The 15,777-nt window shown below is 38.2% G+C and overlaps 2 protein-coding genes across 4 annotated transcripts; one reads left to right on the top strand and one right to left on the bottom strand.

Moving 5' to 3' along the window:
• The first annotated feature begins 803 nt into the window (after window positions 1-803).
• Window positions 804-15,400, top strand: rtf2 (replication termination factor 2). Its single transcript, XM_079460628.1, has 8 exons — window positions 804-1,039; window positions 1,501-1,595; window positions 1,875-1,968; window positions 2,146-2,285; window positions 3,302-3,380; window positions 12,608-12,721; window positions 12,821-12,944; window positions 14,623-15,400. The coding sequence occupies exons 1-8, from the start codon at window positions 971-973 to the stop codon at window positions 14,820-14,822; spliced, it is 915 nt and encodes a 304-aa protein (XP_079316754.1). The 5' UTR covers window positions 804-970; the 3' UTR covers window positions 14,823-15,400.
• Window positions 5,362-10,778, bottom strand: gcnt7 (glucosaminyl (N-acetyl) transferase family member 7). 3 transcript variants are annotated; one of them, XM_079460625.1, is made up of 4 exons: window positions 10,613-10,778; window positions 6,921-7,893; window positions 6,758-6,853; window positions 5,362-6,245 (listed from the first exon to the last, which is right to left on the bottom strand). In XM_079460625.1, exons 2-4 carry the CDS (start codon window positions 7,855-7,857, stop codon window positions 5,968-5,970), a joined length of 1,311 nt encoding a protein of 436 aa, XP_079316751.1. In that variant the 5' UTR covers window positions 7,858-7,893; window positions 10,613-10,778; the 3' UTR covers window positions 5,362-5,967. The 3 variants fall into 3 exon arrangements, with proteins under 3 accessions (XP_079316751.1, XP_079316752.1, XP_079316753.1); XM_079460626.1 differs by lacking the exon at window positions 10,613-10,778 and having other exon boundaries at window positions 5,840-6,245; window positions 6,921-7,968; XM_079460627.1 differs by lacking the exon at window positions 10,613-10,778 and having other exon boundaries at window positions 5,840-6,245; window positions 6,758-6,850; window positions 6,921-7,968.
• Window positions 15,401-15,777: the final 377 nt, after the last annotated feature.

Here is a 15,777-nt window from a genome sequence, read left to right as displayed (position 1 = left end):
AATAAGATTGCATAACGCAATTTCTGAATTACTGGTAGAGCAAACAGATAATGGAGATGAACCGTAGCGTGTGATAATGTCAAAAATAATCAAGTGTGCTTGAGAAAGTCTTCATCATTCTAATAACTCTTTTTGTTTGTATTTTAGTATGAATACGAAATGAACTGCATTTGTGAGATTATAGATCATGCGGTGCGATAAATGATATAACTGCAGTCCTTCTTACGTATGCCTTTACAAACTAATGGCCTCTCTGACGTCCACGTCAATGTTAAATCAATCAGCCGTTCCTGAAGGCTTGGGAAATAGACTTTAGCAGCACTCACCTCGTCTCTTAAGACATCAGCTCTCACCTACAGAATTAGACTAAGTGGCCTGTCACTAAACATTTTGATTCGTATTCATCGTCAATGGCGTCCGAATTAAACCATGAAGCGCTGGATCTCGGATGCACTGATGGGTCTGATGGGAGGCCACAGGTGACCTCAGAACATCTCTAGACATTCCCAAAAGACACAAATTAGATAAGGGGCAAAGCTCATTACAGCATGAATTTTCCACATAAACTTGGCAGGCCTGATAGTGTGAGAAGATCATGTACCTGTGAAGTATTTCTACAAAACTAATAATAATATGGATGTAGGCCTGCTCTACAGTGCAATGGTTGAAATAAATAAACAAAAACAATAGCACAAAAATACGTATCTCATAAAATGTGTTTGTTTGTCAACTACCAATCGTTTTATTTTATCGTCATGCGATTTACATTTTTTCTTTTACCATCGACTGTAGCGTCATCTGGTGGTGTTCTTGAGTTGCAGTTCTTCACGCGTCCTTTAGGTGGCGGAAGAGAATCTCACGTTCACCGCTGACGCTCTTTACCGACGCTCGTCTGTTGTTTACTGTTTCTTTCCTTTAGCTTCAGTCGGATCTTTCACCAACGCTTAAAACCTTTACATATTATTTCAACATGGGATGTGATGGAGGAACCATTCCTAAACGACACGAACTGGTTAAAGGACCCAAAAAGGTGGAAAAGGTAACGTTAGTAAAACGAGTGAATGTGTCTTCGTCGTTTATCGCACCGGAAGTTAGCACGTAGCGTCTCATTTAGCCAGGGGAGTGGAATTAACTTATATTTCCTTTGCTCAGACGGCGATATCATTATAAAAGTGCTTCTGTGTTTTATAGTAGTCCATGAATAATATTTATAAATGTTGGATTGTTGCTGTTATGTGTAAAAATGGCCTAAACGACTTTGGTTGTAAAATATCAGTACGTTAGCACAAAACAGAACATGTGTTATGAATAAATATACGAGTATGATACTGTATATCACCAAATATATAAATGAATTGCCATTTGACACAGTCACTGCTCAGAAGAGCTCAAATATATTTAGTCAGATGTAATAAACGATCCAGTTTTAGTGTAATTCACCTGCCAGACGACAGAATTCATCTCAGAAGTTTGTGTGATTGTTAACTTTGTGTTTTACAGGTTGATAAAAATGCAGAACTTTCTGCGAAATGGACATATTGTGCTTTGAGTCAGGAGAGGTTAAAACGACCGATTGTTGCCTGTGAGCTGGGCAGGTATGCTGTTTAATATTCACCTTTAAGTTTTCAGAAATAGAAAATAATTCAGAATTGACATGTTATCCCAGATCAGATTCAGCTAAACACACCTAAAACATTTATAAACGCTTCGACCACTCAATGCAGTATCCACGTGTATATCCCAAAATGTTGAAGCTCCCAAAAAGCAATAATCAACTTCAAATGTTGAGAGAATGTTCATTGAAAAAAACTGTGTCAATTGACTTTTTACAGTTGGTGTTTTTCTGAGCTCTTGAAATGTCTTTCTTCCATCAGATTGTATAATAAGGACGCGATCATCGAGTATCTGCTGGACAAATCTGCAGAGAGACCAAACACTGAGGTTGTGGCTCACATCCGTGGCATCAAGGTAAGAACTCTATTCGCTCTACTGATGAACCAATAATGTTCTTTTTACAATGTAGTTCACACCAGGATGGAGCAAAATGCAACCACTGAAAATGATTTCACATATTTTACAGCATTAAGTAAACTTTGATCATTAAAATGGGGAAAACCGTAATGAATGTTTTGCCATGTTTTGAAGGATGTAAAGGAGCTGAATCTCACTGATAATCCAGCGTGGGAGGGAGAGAGACGGAACATTAAGGGGGATCGTTATGAAGACATGCACTGCACCATGTTCATCTGTCCTGTCGTGGGTCTGGAGATGAACGGAAAGCACAAGTGAGCATATGTCTTCTCAGTTTGTGCACTGTTATGGAAATATTAAAATAGTCGGAGGCCAGCTGTGACAAAATCAGAGTAGACACATTGGACCTCATTGATGAAATGAGCGCACCACCCAAAACTGAGTTTTGGACGGTTACTTCAATCAAATCTCACAACAGGTCTCAGCTCGTAATGCAGGTTTAGAGAGAGGATGGGGCTCCGTGTACACTTTACCCTTTTCATAACTGAAAAGGAATAATGACAAATAGAAAGATTATGATTTTGTATTTCATTAGATGTTGATCATTAGATTCCGATGTGATTTCTTATTTTCATTACATTAATAAAATCTTTTCTAGCCTAATTATAAAATCATTTAATTGTTTGAAATAACAAGATTAACCGGGGCTTTTCAACTTTTCAACTAAAACTTTTGGCTACTTCTGAGATAATTTACTACAATTCAACTGCACAAATAAAATATAGAAAACTACAACTGGGTCATAGCTTGAGGTTGCCTGGCTTTGTGTGGCAGGCTCCAGGCCAGTTTGTGGGGGCTGAAGACCGCTGGTTCTTGCCTCTGGTACGATCATTCATACTATGAGATCGGCGGCATTCGAATGTTTGATGAATCACACGTGAACCCTGTTGTAAGAAGATTTCTGCACACAGATCTGCGCCCATTTCTGCGTTAGATTAATAAAAGAGGCCCATTTTAATTTTGAATACGGCTGTGTACAATCTCAGCAATCACGAAGTGCATTCTGGGATGCTGCTGAAAGAAGGATCAGATTGATAATGTAGAATGTAGTTTGTGCAAATAATAAGGCCAAAGTTACACATATTTTTGGTATCCATCTAAGGATACCAAACTATTTACTTTAAAAATAATAACTATTAACATAACTGCTTTAACAAAAAATAAGCTGCACATCTCTGCTTTAGAACATGAAACCTCTGAAAAAATTTTGTACTTGGTGCTTTGCTTATGTAATAAAAGTGTTTATTTTGTACTTGTAAATTTTTACTAGGTTTTGTTACCTGCGGACGTGTGGATGTGTTTTCTCAGACCGAGCAATCAGAGAGGTTAAGACTGAAATCTGTCACAAGGTGAGCAAAGTGCAGAGGTATTGTTTGGATGTATTCTTGTCTTTCTCCTTTAACATTTCTAAATGTTGATAATACTCCCAAAACTTTACACAAATACTATATAGAGGTTTTTGAAGTTTAAATACACATTCACAAACAAGAGAACGCCTGTAGATTATTTCTGAAAACAATCAAAAGAAATCGAGAATAAACCGTTACTTGGTTAAACTTGCCTGTGCAATATTTAGCATTTAGACTGCGATAACAAGGTCAACCACTAGATATCAATGTACCATATGTTTGTTTAAATGCGAACTACAGGACCCATTCAAGAATTGTCAATTTAATAAAATCAACATACAACAAGATTCAACAAGTCGTTTATTTAATACAAATATTATACAATAAGGTCATAATCTAAATGAATTCTAACATAAATAAAATATTAATAGTTATATTATTAGACACTAGCCAAACGCAGACCGGAAGTTAACTGCAGTCGCAGTTTGTACGTCCTATAGACCAATCTAAAGAACGAGATTTTAGCAATGGTGTCCCCAAAATGCCTGGAGGTTCTGGGTTAGATCTGTGGTTATGTTATTCTGTAAACAGCCTTTATATTTTCAAAGACGTTCCCGTATGGCATTAGTAATGTTTAGTACTCATGCGTCAGTGTTGTGCATCATCTCTCTCTGTTGCTTCTCAGTATCTCTGGATTTTAAATGTCGTCATCATGCACGATCGGCCCTTGATGTGGACTGAAGTCTATCAGGCCTTTAGTTTTATCTTCTCTGCCGGTTATTCACTAAAGCCAGTGGTGTGTCTGTTCATTTATAATTCGTGACACTAGCAACGGCAAGGTCATTGATTCGATCCCAGCAATTGCACATACTCGGATATAAATGTATAGTATCATGCAATGCAAGTCGCTTTGGATAAAAGCGTCGACCAAATGCATAAATGTAAAATTTAATTCATTCTTTTATCTTTGCTCATTATTGGAATTTGATAAAGCTGAACAAAGCCTCATTATCAAGTAAAGATTAAAGCATTAGTGGAGAAGCCAGCAGCGATCTAACATCCAGGTTTATGCCCTTAATGTGTGTACATTCTGCATTGTGTGTGTGTGGTTGGACCGTGGCTAATGAGTGCAGTAGTGTGCTCTCAGTAGTGAATCATTAACCTTGCTGTGGCCTGCTTCGTTCTAATTGGTTTCAGGCTCAGCGAGCAGATATTTCTCCATGGCATTCGTCTCAATTAATCCAAGCATAAGGGTGGAAATAGGGAAAACACATCCCGGAGTCGTCTTCCTTCCACCCCGGTGTTAACAAGCCGAGATGGAACGTGCCGCTCTGTACTGCGTTGGACAAACATTTATCAACATTTGAATATGGTGTACAAACACCTGCAGGACATTCATTTCAAAAGCAAATTTTTTACTATTCGCCGTGCTGTTAATCATAATCTGTGGTTATGTATTGCGTTACAATACATTTTTGGTTTTTGAATGGCCATCTGTCAGGTCTGTGATTCATGACCTGGGGCGGCGGCACAGATCTCATGACCGGACCTTTCTATGCCATTATCGGTCAACTCGATTAGAACACTGTGATAAATGCATGTGATAAGAGCACAAATGTAAAAGTGGCCCACACATTTATCTCTATGATATTCTTTCTGTTCACTAGATTTTCTTCTGTGTAGCTCCGGGGAAATGTTGTTCTCTTGTTTAAGTGAAATACAGCCACAGACGTGTCTTTGCTTCTTTATTTTGACTCAAATGTCTGACCGTGGTTGTGATGTGGAGATGTAATGGCTGACCCAGGTTTACCAGTTAAACTGATCTTTTCATCTTTTGCCCCAAAGTGACTAAAATGGCTGATTTGAGACCAAAAATGCATAAATACAAGTGAGCATTATGAAGATTATACAACATCAAGTGAAATGTGACCTCTTCAGAACAGATGTGTGTTTTGCGTAAAGATTTACATATTGAAAATATGAGGTTGAAATAATGAAAGTTTTATGTGATTCATTAAATGGGCAATTTTACAATAGCATTCAGTGGGGGTTAGATAAACAATGATGTTGATTCATTCATCCCTTGCAATTTGCAGTGGTTTAAGGGTGTATATACATTGGAAAATATGTTTTGTTATTCATTTTTTCAAGTTTATTCAATAAATAAATAAATATAAAAAAAATAGGTTGAAATTACGAACATAAAGAAACAATAAAGGTGGATGATAGAACCGCATGTTTTGAGTCTGGAGCAAAACCTTCCATTTCTGATGCACAATGGACATTTTCAATGTAGCTTTCAACAACATCAAAATCTTTATACTGATGAATACATGGATAATTCCGTTTTTAATGGTTCCCGGGGTAATTCTAATCGCCAGTCTAATTAAAAAAGTGCAAGTGTTATTGGGAAGGATTATTTTCATCATCATCATCATCATAATAATAGCAATAAAGTAAAGTTCACACCAAAAAAACAGTAATTAGTAGTATTTCAAATGAAGCCGGCTAAAGTGTACATTGATAAAGCGATGTGATTGGCACAGTCAACATTAAAAACCATCATGTCTCTCACAGCCCCAACACATCATGAGCTAAAGTTTGATCCCTTGATTTGAGGATATGATAAAGTGCTGCTCTGTTGTTGACCTTCAGTGCTTTTAGGGACCTCTGTGATGAGCTGCCACGACGGCTGAACGGGAACCAATGCTTGCTGAAGAACTTTGTGTCTGTGCCACAATTCCAGACAGTCCAAAGCTTCGGGGAAGCTCGTAGTCTCAAACTTATTAGCAAACATGCTGTATTTTTCCACAACCCACAGCAGGTCTCCGGTCCTGAAGATGCAGATATCCCTGATGTATCGCCCTGTGGAAACAAACACTGGGTTTTCAGTAGACGCAAGGTTACCACGTCCCTCTTGAGAATACCGTCGTCAGATTGCGTTATCTAGTGTGAGAGATTGCACCATGTGACAAACGCAACAACCAGCATAGACTCATTTAAACCCAACGCTTGGCTTTGTTCGTATCTGACCCAGCATACGTAGGGCCATATGAAATCTGTTTCATTATTTCTCTATTCCATTTTATCACAAAGGGGGTTGGTCAGTAGCTTTCATGCAGTTGATAGCATTTTCGCGTTCAGCAGTACATGCAATCTAACCACATTTAATTCAGACACGCAAAACGAGCAGATTATTTCAACCGCATCTAAAACTGCTTTCTGGTTAAGAAGTAATACATTTGCCAGATTCTTTGCTGTTCAGTGTTATGTAGCCTGTATTGCGTGATTCCATCTGGGTTTTCTGCATCGTGGAAATCAAAGGGCCCTACATACGGCACATTATAGATTTTTAATCAAGAAGACTTAGTATTTACCTTTGCAGCCCTGATGTGACGCTCCTTCCTGATCCTTCCATTTGATAGCACGAATGTTTCCTTCCCATCCACCGTTCACATTACTGCCTGGAGCTTCTAAATAAACACGATTAATAGACCACACGTTTCTGATCTGCAGTCGAATAATTGTTTGATAACTTACCCTCCACGTGGTTTAAAGTCACCCAGTAATGCTCATCTGGACTGAAGGTGTCTCTAGACCAGCTCAGCAGGTCTTTGGCCACCGCGCTGTTGAGTACATACTGTGCAAACGCTCTTGTCAAAGAATAATAGGCAGTCCCGAAGTAGATGGTCAGGTTGTGTGGAGGTGGTCCCTTGGTTTGACCTTTGCCCCTCGGTGCCACAGAGTCATTCACCTCCTCGTATTGAAACCGAGTTCTGTACTGTATGTAAGATGGCTGTTTGACTCCCGGTGCCATGTTCTTACCTCTCCATTCAGATCCCTGCATGTACCGGACCAACTCCAGGTTGGTCTGAATGGGGAAATCCTGTCCGCATAAATTGATCACTCTCCTCCATTTGACCGGAAATCTCATGAGGTCCTTCATGCAGTTGAGGTCCGCCTTGAGACGGGAGAAGCCGGCGTACATCACTCTTTCGCTCACGCTGGCCAGAAAGACGTTCGGGAAGCACCTGACAAGATTCCGAACACTCCTCTTGTAGTCTCCAGATGCTTTAGCATCCACGTGAACGCAGTAGACGTTCTGCGGCGTGTAGATGGCCCTCAGAAGCCGAACGAATGCTTCCAGTTCTTTGTGTATGGTGATGATGAAGGCTAAAGGGTAGTCCTCCTCTTCTTTGCTTAAAGGCACCGTGATGAAATGAAGTTCGGATCGCAATCGACTGCAGTTGGCTTTGGCGTCAACGATGTAGTTGATGGGACAGTCTTGCCGTTCCCATCTGAAACCCGGCGTCAGCGACGGAAGAATGGGGCAGTTTTCAGGCAGGAGTTGACAGGATAAGACGGAAACTTTGGGAGTGTTGGATATTTTTGCTTTCAGGTAGATGGCGGAACAGAAGATGATGCAGATACCAAGGCAGAGGAGAAAACTGCACTTGGCACTCTCAAGTTGGACCATAGTAGTCCTGCATTAGAAGAGCAGCTTGGAGAGCTCCTGAAACACAGATTTAACAAATGTATAATTTCTCGGATTAAATCGAATCAACGTTAGCGCGAATACATGTGAGTTATGTCATCTCCGATGCCTGTTTTAGGAATATATGTGAATAACCCCATCATGAAGTCTGTGGAAGCGTGTGTCTGGATTGCTCAAGGGCTTTTTTGCATCCCCTCTGTGGCCGATGCGATATTAATGATGTATAATGGTGTGGCCCCCAGATCAACCATTTGGAAAGTGATGACACTTGTTTTCATATGTCTATAAGGTGACAAAATGTCTTTCCCCTCGGACACAACTCAGAGTTAAGTTTAATAGCACCCTGGAGAGATCTGTCTATCATGAGGTGTGATGGAGGTCCACAGAGGAGCTTTGGAAATCAGTTTTGTCTTTGCAATGAAAGTAGTTTAATGAAGCCGCATGGGTTTATGTAGCCTGTTGTGTCTTTGAGCAGGGAACGCACATGTAGTTCTGTCAGCATTGGGAGTTTTATGCATGAATGGTTGGTTGGGTATCATTTTATGATGGGAAGAACCGACCGAAGTCTTTGCTTTACGTTCTTGCAGAATGGTCAGACATAGTATGAAAGTAATATTTGTCAAAGAGGACTGTTGATAAAAGGTCTGAGCATTAGACAACATTAGTTATTTTTTACAAACAGGAATTCATTACTAATTAACTACCAATAAAATGACTTTATTTACAGCATGTAAAGGTGGAATGCAATAGGATTGTAATAAAGCATTGTCACTGCCCATATAACCAGAATGACATGATCTCTATTGCATGGGACACTTCAGCGAAGATTCACCCCTACAAGCCAACATAGGTTTATTTATAACCCAAATGTTGGGTTTGAACACTGGGTTAAAATATCACAACATTTGATCATTTTGTCCAATCTGGCTGTTAAGATGCAGTTTGTTTGACATTAAGAAAGCAGTGCACATCTAAAGAGATGCTGGGATGTTTCATGCTGGAGTCATTTTTTATCATTTTATAGTTTAATCTAAGCAGTTTGTTGGGTTTATTTATTCTTTACCCAACCATGGGTTGAAATAACATTATTTAGACTGCAGAAAAGCTGGACTGATACATCTTTTTGACTATTTCAAAGCAAAAATGTCCTTTTAGAAAAGTGTGCAAAATCTTTTGGGGTGTTTAATTGAAAACTTAAAGAAGCATATTGTAAAGATTTTAAAAGGATTAGACGACCAAATCTTTTCTTTGTAGACTGAAGTAGGTATGCTGCGATCCACCATGTTTGCTTCCGATACCGATTCAGTGTTTGCCAGAGTACCGATCCGATACTAAGGTACAATTGCTGAATTACTTAACAAACTATGCAACTGTGTGCATTGTGCAAGGCATCAGGCTCAATTTATACAATCATTTCCTAACCTTGTAAAATAAAATAACAGCTTCACTAGCTTGGTGAACGTGTCTGAATAAATTGGGGATGAGCAAGTAATTTGGCAGTTATTAAAACGGAGCAAACTTTTGTAACCAGGTAGTCCAGGGCTTCCTGCAAGTTCTGCTTACAGAGCATGCTGCTAGCATATAATGTCACACACGGAGCGAAGCGTTTAAGAGACAGCATCTCCGTAAACCTTTACATCACCTAGCAGACATTGGATGTCAGATTGGGCCAATTGTCATCGATACCAAATCTGGAATTTTATTCAGTATCGACACCCGAAACAAATATCGCATCTGAGCATCCCTAGACTGAAGTAATGTCTGCTGAGAATGAGGCTTTGCCATCACAGGTGAAGGATAAATAACTTTGACATATCTAGTAATTGGTTTTATGCTCATTGTTTTCGTTAAGCAGTTGTCAAAGTAGTTTGTATTCAATACATAACTTTCCAACCACCCGATGATTTTAAATAAAATATGAATGTGCTTTATCAGAAGAGTTAATTGGCAAAAAATCTGATCGTTTTGTTTATTGTGCATATTTATTGTAATTTATTGAGTTCTTTTGATTATCTAATTATAACACAATAAAAGACTAACAGTGAAAGACAAAAAAGACACGATGAAATCATTTTAAAAACAGCATTATCTATTTTTGCAAATAAACTCTTCATATTGTAACTGAATATTTACTAAATATTTATAGCTATGGCGTTTAATATTTGATCATTATTCAACTTTAGTAAAATGTTTACCTTCACTAGATCATTTGAGGCGGTCCTGAAGCGTGATGTGAATGTTCGATTCTCTATAAATAATCAAGTCATAAGAGTTGCGTTTGATATGTAGTTGAACCTTTAGCAAGAAAAGAGAAATAACATTTCTTGTGATATGCATGATTAAATTTGACTTATGATAATACTATTTGCATTGAAACATCATTTGTTTCTAGTTTTGTTTCTGATGAAATAAATGTCTTGCAGCACATGCATCTTTGAGAAATAAAAATGTATTTGTGAATTTAAGGTGAAACTAAAGATTCTTACAAAACACATTTTGCACGAAGACCTTTTGAAATGTAACAAAGACAGTAAAGGTGATTCAAAATGACGAAAAGCTTCAAAGAAAAAATACATTTTCCCCTTTTATATGCACAATAACTTCAGCCTAAAATGAATTAGCTTTCATTTATACAAATAACCCAGTGTTTTGTTTTTTACACACAGACACACACACACACGAACTGAAGCGCATTCAGTCGCAGCTGAATAAATCCATGACTGGAAACTTCACCTACCTCTCAGTTCAATCGATGTCCGTTCGGTTTTGCGGGAATGAGATTAAACATTCACAAACACACCCGTGGAATGTGACTTTCAGCATGACCTCGGTTTAACGCTCACGACTGTGACCAGAAACGTTAGAGTTGACTTCTGACTATTGTCAGTGCTTGTTGCTATTGTGATGCAGGGGCCGGTTGCTCAGTTACTCTTCCCATGAGAGGAGGAGTCCACAACGCTTCAGTCCAACCCAAGCCTTCATTTGCACCTCTTTAACGCTGGAGCCGCCCATATATATATATATATATATATATATATCACCTCTATTGTATGAACACGAAACCACTGAGACATTTCTCAAACGATCTTCTTTTGCGGTCCACAGCAGAAGGAATCGCATGCAGGTTTACAACCTCATGAGAGGAATAAATTGTCTTTTTCAGTTGGTTTGAGGAAGTTCGTCAGTTTAAAAGAGAGATAACATCATGTCTGTTTATGATTTGAGTCTTTTTATGTGCTTTGGAGTACTGTACTGATGCATTTGTGGAGTAAGACCACTGATGTATTAAAAGTAAATATCATGTTGAACAGATCAGTTATATAGATTTAACCTGCTGCATTATTAAATAAAAATGTCCAACATGACATAAGATTGGACCGGTTCTGGCTCTGCAGGTTGTGTGTGTGTGTGTGAGAGAGAGATTTGTGAGGCAGATTAACACTCTTGTGTGTTTGCAGGAGGGCTCTCTGTCGAGGATAATAGCTGCGCTCACTGAATGGCTTTGTCTCTAAGCATCATTTGTGTGCGTTTGGCTCTTAGACGCCATGTTTATGTATCATATTTTTCTGTGGGAGTTCTCACACCTGTTTTGTGTGGCGATTATCAGTCATCTCATTTTCCTTTTGTTTGTACACTTTGGTTTACAGGCATTCAGGCGTTTGATAGTTAATAGATAATCTCAGCGAATGTTTACGGACATTAATGATCTCTGATTAACCTGCTTTAAGGTGCTAGGATGATGTCGCATGCTCTGGGTGGTTGCCCAGCAGTATTATAACATTAAGCTCTCTAAATACACAGGACTGGGCTCACAATTTGATCATACTGTGAAAAGTTAAAATATTGAAGCTGAAATTGAAATAACAGATTTATTTTCAAAACATTAATAGTTTACTAACATGTTGTTTTGTCATAGAATTGAGAGTATTCAAGGTTTTTGTCATGATTCTGCCGCATCATGTCTTGTTTCTCTTGGTTAAGTGGCAGGATCATGACAGAATCTCATGTTTTGTGTGGAGAGAGGCAGTTATGGCTTTCCATACACACTCATCTCTGTTCCCATCCCCTCTATTGATTCATTACCCTACACCTGTTCCCCTCTTGATTTGGTCCCTTATTAAATGCCCTTGTGTCTTCTGTCTTGTGCTGGTTCATTGTGGTTGTGTGGTGAGTTCTTGTGTTTTGTTAGTCTAGTTTAGTGTAGTTAATGTTTGAAGTTTATTTTAGTCTTGAAGTTTAGATAATCTTAGTCCTGTCCTGTCATATTATTATATTCCCATGTTTTGTTCTGTTACCCTCTTGTGGGTGTTTGTTTTATATTATTATTAAAGTCTTCTGTTAACCCCTTACCCGCTGTCTGCACCTGGGTCCTCCGTCCGTCCGTGTCTCACCACCCGCGATCATGACTGCTTAGGCTATGTTCACATTCGGCATCTTTTTTGTGCTGCCGGAATCTGCTTTACATTATAATCCAATAGAGCAAAGCGTATTTTTTAAAATGTCTTTTCAGGTTTAAAAAAGTTCATCTTTCTGAGAAAAAGTCTTGCGTCATAAGTGCCCTCCTTTAATGTTAATGTTTGGTTTTCTTCATATAGTTGCTTGAAAACATATTGTGAAAGTGCCAGATAGTAACGGTCTTAACATCTCAAGAACTTAAAAACAAACAACTTTTGTCTTTTTCAACCAAAATCAGTTTTGATTAACATTAAGTCATTTAATTCTTTTTGTGTAGTGTGGGGATCCTTTAAAAGAAGATAACCTGGTGGTGCTGAACGGATCAAAAGAGGAGGTGGAGAAGCTGCAGAAAGATCTGGAGGAGCGCAGGTCAAAGGCCAAATCTGCCAAGGTAAAGAAATCAAGTCATGACTTGATCTGAATCTTTTTAAGCGGTTGGATTTGTAAGTGCTCACATTTTTCCACAAATGTACAACATTTCTGCCCTCAGAAATCTAAGAAAAGCAAAGACGCAAAGGCCCTGAAGCCGGATGAAGCGAAAGGTACAGGAAACTCTTCGGAGTCTAAACCTGCACTGAATGTAGTGAGCACCAATGAAAAACCCGCTGATGCAGGTAAATTAAGTTCCTTTGTGGTTTGCTTTACATTGATTTCCCTGTATTTGCTTCCAAGCAACCACTGCAGGGATGAACACAATCCTTTACAATAAACACCTTTATTAATAAACTCCAAAATGCAGGGAAATCGCATTAAAACTAAATGTTGCACCACATTTACTTGATGGAAACAAATGAATGCAACAAGATTTTACTCTGTTTCAGCATGTTTCACTTCGAATTGTAAAATAATAAGTTTATCTTATCATTTAGTGTCAGGACTACTTAAGTGATATTTGTTGACATTTTGTTTACTGCAATTCTACGCTTCCTTTCCATGCGACTGCATTTTACAACGTAATTTTTTAAAAGTGTAGAGTTATGTGTGCATTTGCAAGGAAAGAGAAAGATTTGTTGGTGTGTTTTATGTTCATTAATGCATTTGTGCTTGTGGATAAATTCACATTAACATCAATAAACAATAAGTGTAGATTATCGAGCCATGTATATAAGTGGGATAATGGCTGAGGAAAGAGAAAAACCAGAAAGAAACAGATAATTATTTTATCAACAGCTAAAATGAAGACCTGATGACATGTTGGGTCAATCTCTCGCTCATGCTGCGTGTCATATAAAATTTGCATGATAACGTGTATTTGTGTAATGAGGAGAAGAGGATCCAAATGCAGCCAAAAGGTTTATTGATAAAACAAAACAAAGATAACTAAACTTGATCTAGAACAGAACCAAAGAACACACACAAAAGCTAACGAAAGACAGACAATTGGATCACATGGGTATAAATACAAGTGCAAATGAACAACAGGTGTAAAGAGTCAGTGTAACATCGAAACTAATAACTAAACAAAGCAAACGGGAACTAAACATAGTCTAGAAAGCACACCTCAACACAACAGTAAGAGAAAACACAGAACCAAGATCGTGACAATTTGATAAATGCTATGGCACATTTATTAAGATCAAAACATTAATATTTCAATAAACGTCACTTTAGTTTTAGTCTTGCTGTACAGACATAAATCAACTGTGTGGGAAAGGTTTCTTTCTTTATAGTTCGAGTGTTTGTTAAATATGCTAAATAAGTGAAACAGGATGTGCAGGACCAGGATTATAATCCATATGTTTATATCTGATCAATTCTGATAGTTAAACTTTACATTGATCAAAAATCAGCTGATAAAATGCATCCGTGCTTTTGTCAGACACAATAGTAAATGTGTATCGGGATCATTTTGTCGTTATGAATGTCTTCTGATATTTTTTTCTGATGTCAAGGATGTGGACGCAAAGCTATTTAACTACATTTATTTTTATTGCAAATTAGCATATTGTATATGACCCGCAGTTGCATCAGTGGAACCTCTCGACCTTTTACAGTAGATGGCGCCAGAGGGCGTGTCTTACTAATGAATGACGTTTGCAGTAAATATAAAACATAACAAACACTTCTTAAAAACAACAACATTGGAAAAGTACATTCAATAGCCCGTGTTTAATCGAAAACAAGAGGAAACTCCTCCGTCAGCATACTGGACATGTTTTAAGCGTTGTTCTTATTTAATAACGAGGGGTCTTGAAAATGTATATATCTTTATTTAAGTGATGCATAAACTCCTGCTGAAATCCAGAATATTGAAATCATTCACATTGTGACGTGTTGTTTTTTTCTGCTCAGCGTCAGGCCCCTCGACCTCGGGTGAGAGCTCGAAGGCGATACAGACCCCGGCGTGGCCCGCCACGGGCAGCAAGAGGTCCGTTCAGGACATGGTGGATAAATCGGAGACTTACAAATCGCTGTTCACGTCCCACAGCTCTGCCAAACGCACCAAAGATCAGCTGTCTAACTGGGTCACACACACGCCATATCACTTCTGAGCTCTCTGGTGGTCCGCTTGTGAATGAGCAACAAATGACATCATATGATATGATACATCCATGCATTGTTTCTTTTTATTTTGTAGTTAAATTCTTTCTGTGTAGTCTAATATAACCATTACATTTTGTTGCAAGTGATGGATTGCTTATATTCCTTTAAGTGACATCTTACTAAAAATGCAATAAGTTGTCTTCTCGCATACTGAACTCTTCTTACAGTTGTTGGTGCCGCCCACCTTTTCCACCTTTGGTTTATAAAAAACTATTGTGTGTGTCTCATTTTTATCATTTTAAAACTATATTAGATTCTCATGTTAAAGTGTTTGGGCAACAATATCCAAGAATTTGAAATTCATGTTTAATTTCAGGATTAGGAAGTGTTTTTCCTGATGTTGCAAGAAATGTTCATAGTCACCCGCGTACATTTGACCACAAGGTGGCAGTAGAGGTCTACAGTTAAATCATTGAGATCTTCCGTAGATATTAACTTTCTGTACTTTTGCATTTCTCCCCTAATGTTATGATTGATGTACCTCTGACAGGTTGAGAAATAAAATCACATTCTTCAGAAGTGTTGTCTTTGTTTTTCCATTGTGTTTGTGAAAGCTCGTGTAAATAGTTTGACTATATCTGTGACGCTTGAGATACTCTGTGAGAATTATGTTTTATGCTCGGATTATAAGTGAATGGCAAGATGTGCTTTTAACGAGGAAAATCATTTAGCAGGTAAGAAAGTAAACGTTTGCAATTCTGCAAAACTCCTTCAACACCTCTTAGATTTGTATGTTTTGTTCCTTTGGGCTTTTCGTTCATTTACATTTCGATTCTAGGTTCGCACGCGCACAACATGGAAGTTTCGGGGGATTTGAAGTGTTTTGTGTTTTTTCAGGGTTGGGAAAATCACGAAAAGTTCTGTAGTGGCTGTGATATTTACTTCCGTTAATCCTTGTTGTTG

The sequence above is a fragment of the Barbatula barbatula genome, assembly GCF_947034865.1.
Source record: "Barbatula barbatula genome assembly, chromosome: 7".
Lineage (NCBI taxonomy): Eukaryota > Metazoa > Chordata > Actinopteri > Cypriniformes > Nemacheilidae > Barbatula > Barbatula barbatula.
This window is presented reverse-complemented; position numbering and strand designations above follow the sequence as displayed.

What these genes read in the sequence shown, in the direction of transcription:
- rtf2 (XM_079460628.1), top strand. Translation starts at nt 971, where the DNA reads ATGGGATGTGATGGAGGAACCATTCCTAAACGACACGAACTGGTTAAA. An exon ending in GTTGCCTGTGAGCTGGGCAG is followed by an intron (nt 1,596 to 1,874) that starts GTATGCTGTTTA and finishes TTCTTCCATCAG; the next exon opens with ATTGTATAATAAGGACGCGA. An exon ending in CAAAGGCCAAATCTGCCAAG is followed by an intron (nt 12,722 to 12,820) that starts GTAAAGAAATCA and finishes TTCTGCCCTCAG; the next exon opens with AAATCTAAGAAAAGCAAAGA.
- gcnt7 (XM_079460625.1), bottom strand. Translation starts at nt 7,857, where the DNA reads ATGGTCCAACTTGAGAGTGCCAAGTGCAGTTTTCTCCTCTGCCTTGGT. An exon ending in GACTTTAAACCACGTGGAGG is followed by an intron (nt 6,854 to 6,920) that starts GTAAGTTATCAA and finishes GTGTTTATTTAG; the next exon opens with AAGCTCCAGGCAGTAATGTG. An exon ending in GTCACATCAGGGCTGCAAAG is followed by an intron (nt 6,246 to 6,757) that starts GTAAATACTAAG and finishes TTGTTTCCACAG; the next exon opens with GGCGATACATCAGGGATATC.